The sequence below is a fragment of the Olea europaea genome, unplaced genomic scaffold (assembly GCF_002742605.1).
Source record: "Olea europaea var. sylvestris unplaced genomic scaffold, O_europaea_v1 scaffold1970, whole genome shotgun sequence".
Lineage (NCBI taxonomy): Eukaryota > Viridiplantae > Streptophyta > Magnoliopsida > Lamiales > Oleaceae > Olea > Olea europaea.
In genome coordinates this window covers 33,895-37,895 of record NW_019237553.1, presented here as the reverse complement: position 1 = coordinate 37,895, position 4,001 = coordinate 33,895, and the positions used below count along the sequence as shown (strand labels likewise).

The 4,001-nt window shown below is 38.0% G+C and overlaps 1 protein-coding gene across 1 annotated transcript in view; it reads left to right on the top strand.

Moving 5' to 3' along the window:
- Nucleotides 1–4,001, top strand: part of LOC111379305 (protein GIGANTEA-like) — a 23,567-nt gene that overhangs the window by 17,951 nt on the left and 1,615 nt on the right. The window contains exons 7-11 of the mRNA XM_023002664.1: nt 30–239; nt 325–1,833; nt 2,861–2,929; nt 3,208–3,426; nt 3,826–3,918. Of these exons, the coding sequence (XP_022858432.1) occupies nt 30–239; nt 325–1,833; nt 2,861–2,929; nt 3,208–3,426; nt 3,826–3,918 (2,100 nt within the window). The remainder of the gene's footprint in view (nt 1–29; nt 240–324; nt 1,834–2,860; nt 2,930–3,207; nt 3,427–3,825; nt 3,919–4,001) is intronic.

Below are 4,001 nucleotides of genomic sequence, written 5' to 3'. Positions count from 1 at the left end.
AATCCTAATTCTTTGGACTTTTGCTGAAGCTTCCAAGAAACTGGATGCATTTGCATTTCTTGCGTGCAATTGGGATTGCAATGTCAATGAGAGCAGGAATTGCTGCAGATGCTGCAGCTGCTTTGCTTTTCCGAATACTTGCTCAACCTGCTTTGCTGTTTCCTCCATTGAGACAAGTTGATGGTGTAGAAGTTCAACATGAACCACTTGGCGGTTACATTTCATGTGAACGTAAGCAGGTAGTTTCGTCTTCAATATTCTTTTAATGCTCATAATGAAATCTCTGTACTACACTTTTTTTCACATTGGAAATATTTTGAACAGAAAGAAGTACCTGCAATGGAAGCTACAACTGAAGCTACTGCCCAAGGGATTGCATCAATGCTTTGTGCCCATGGCCCCGAAGTTGAATGGAGAATATGTACCATATGGGAAGCTGCTTATGGTTTGATTCCTCTAAGTTCCTCTGCCATTGATCTTCCTGAAATCATTGTCGCAACACCTTTACAGCCTCCTATATTATCATGGAATTTGTATATTCCTCTTCTTAAAGTCCTTGAGTATCTTCCTCGTGGAAGCCCTTCTGAAACATGTCTCATGAAGATATTTGCTGCCACCGTTGAAGCAATTCTTCAGAGGACGTTTCCACCTGAGTCTTCTAGAGAACAAATCAGAAAAGCAAGATACGAATTTGGGTCTGCATCCAAGAATCTTGCTGTGGCCGAGCTCCGTACGATGGTTCACTCACTATTTTTGGAGTCATATGCCTCTGTAGAGCTTGCCTCTCGGCTTCTTTTCATAGTGTTAACTGTCTGTGTCAGTCATGAAGCACAGCTGAGCAGAAGAAAGCAACCTAAAGGTGAAGATCGAAACATTTCTGAAGAACTAATGGACGACTCACAAGAAGCCACCAGAAAACAAAGAGACATGGCAAATAAACGGTCGAAAAAACTGGGGCCCGTTGCTGCATTTGATTCTTATGTTATTGCTGCAGTTTGTGCACTATCCTGTGAACTTCAGCTCTTCCCCTTGATTTTGAAAGGGGGCAATCATTTAGGTGCCAGAAATATATGTGATGTAGATAAACCTGCAAAAGTAAGTGATCCACCCAGTGACTTACGAAATGGTATCGACTCTGCTGTTTATCACACTCGTCGATTATTGACAATTCTAGAGGCACTTTTTTCTTTGAAGCCATCTTCTATAAGCACGTCATGGAGTTACAGTTCAAATGAAATAGTGGCTGCTGCTATGGTTGCAGCTCATGTTTCGGATCTTTTTAGATGTTCGAAGGCTTGCATGAATGCTCTTTCCATCTTGATCAGATGCAAGTGGGATAATGGAATTTACTCTCGGGCATCTTCCCTTTTCAACCTCATTGATATTCATAGCAAGGCTGTTGTATCCATTGTCAATAAAGCAGAACCATTAGAAGCACACCTACGGCACACCCCTGTTTGGAAGGAAACAACTTTGTGTGTTAATGGGAAAAAACGTACTACAAGTACTAGCAGTAGACTGCAGTGTGAAAACTTGCCTTGTACAGAAAATCTACTAAAATGTGAGAAGTCTTCCTACTCTGGTGAGGATGACAGGTGTATAGCGGGCAAAGGAATTGCGAGTTTCCCAATAGATGCTTCAGATTTGGCAAACTTTTTGACAATGCACAGGCATATAAGTTTTAGTTGCAGCGGGCAAGTTCTTAGGTGTGTCCTGACAGAGAAACAAGAATTATGTTTTTCAGTCGTTTCATTGCTCTGGCAAAAATTGATTGCATCACCTGAAACACAACCGAGTGTTGAAAGTACTTCTGCACAGCAAGGATGGAGGCAGGTAACGTGCCTGACTCACTCTTTAACATGTCATGGTTATTAATGACATTTTAAGCTTTTATAATTTACAAAATAAAAACATATCTCCCTCACCCCCCTCCCCCTGGCTCGCCAAAAGTGGAACAGGTTGTATATCTCATTTCTGTTTTTATGCACAAAAGGAGAAATTATTAACCAAAAGGGAAAAAATGAAAGAAAGAAAAAGGAATGTGTATGGATAGCATGAAAGATCCATCTATAAGAAATAATAAAGACTACAAAAGGAGAAATATCCGATCTTATCAATGAAGGCTCAATGCAGTGCCCAAACAGAAGAAAGAAAGACTGCCGACGGCTCTATGATTCTGTTACTCAAGTCCCTTGTTCCTCTGTCGCATATGCTGTTATCTCTCTCTCTCTCTCTTTTTTGGTATAACAATGGAAAATTTTGTCCTAGTCATTCTGTTTTTGGCCATAGGATAATTATTTGTCCAGTTTCCTATTAAAAGTTTTAGTCTGAAATGGAAGTTTTTGCAAGCAGTCCTAGGTTTATTTTAGACCATACTTGAAAGATTAAAATCAGCGAGTCTTAGCTTATTTCTAGTGTAATCTTATTAAACGATCTTCTCGAAATATGTTGCAAATTTTAAAAATAATAGATCGTGTACATGGGAAACTCAGGACTTATTGACTATTTTCCCATGAAAAAATAAAAACCCAATTATCAAGATGGTGACTAGATGTAAAATTTTGATCAGATGACATGCATTCTCAGATGATGTTTCCATTTGGAATCAGATTTATGACAGGTTTCGTAAAATAGATTAGAGAGTACTGGACAATATTAATGAAGAAAATGAAACAAAATTGTCTTGTCCAGTCCGTCCTTCACAGCACTACACACTGAACCCTTATTGTTTACGAGTTTAAGTTGCAAGTAATACCCCAGCTAGAAAACTAACTAATGAATACGTGGCTTTTATGCTCTAATCCATTGAAAGAATTATAAGTTTATTGCTCTTTTGATTATCTTCTGTACATAATTACAGGTGGTTGATGCACTCTGTAATGTAGTATCAGCATCACCGGCAAAAGCTGCAACAGCTGTTGTTCTTCAGGTCCAGATTTTGTTTTTCTTGAATTACTCATGAAAATGAGTTTGTGAATTAGATTTTATCTGGAAACTGAACTTTTAACAATAGATTTCTAATTCCGGGGTTGCAACTAAGCCACTGACAAATCAGTTCTCTTTTTCTTTTTCTACATAGAATAATTAGGAATGACTTAAAATGAATTATATCAGGTTTCCAAGCAACGAATTCATATTCCAGCTTTATTTTAATTCTAGTCGCTATCATTTGTTTAGTCACTTTCTTTGCCATGATGCATTTGTCAGGCGGAGAGGGAATTGAAGCCATGGATTGCTAAAGATGATGATCTTGGTCAAAAGATGTGGAGGATCAACCAAAGAATCGTAAAAGTGATTGTGGAGTTGATGAGAAATCATGAAGCACTGGAATCTTTGGTAATACTTGCGAGCGCATCCGACCTCCTCCTACGGGCCACAGACGGGATGCTTGTTGATGGAGAAGCATGCACTTTACCACAGCTGGAGGTAACATTTATGGATTTTAGTCTGGTAACATCCCCATTTTCCACTCTTTCATTCACCTTTAAATCTGTCTTTCCACCAATCTGACCCTTTAAGTGCTCTCATTTCTTCTATTCTAGTGGTGTGCTTTTTAGAAATATTTACTCCTCTTTTGACATTAAGAGAATTTTTAAAAAGTTTACCAATACATTCTTTTATAAGTAAAAAACAGGTAAGTTTATATAAATAATACTTTTTCCACTTAAAAAAGTAAGTTATCCAAGTATGTTTGGAAATAAAAAGTTTATGAGATGTAACTTTTACTTATTTTCAAAAATTGCCAAACATGCCGAGCTGATGAATTTCTGTATCATATTATTTTTATGATATATTCACGTGCTTGCACCCGAAAATGTTGGATAGCTGTTGGAAGTAACCGCTAGAGCAGTTCAACCAGTGCTCGAGTGGGGAGAATCAGGATTGGCAGTCGCAGATGGCCTTTCAAACCTGTTGAAGGTATAAAAACCTCTCTGATTAACATGCTTAATGATATTATATCGTTTCATTTAGAAAAAAGAAACTTCAGTTAACTCGCAACC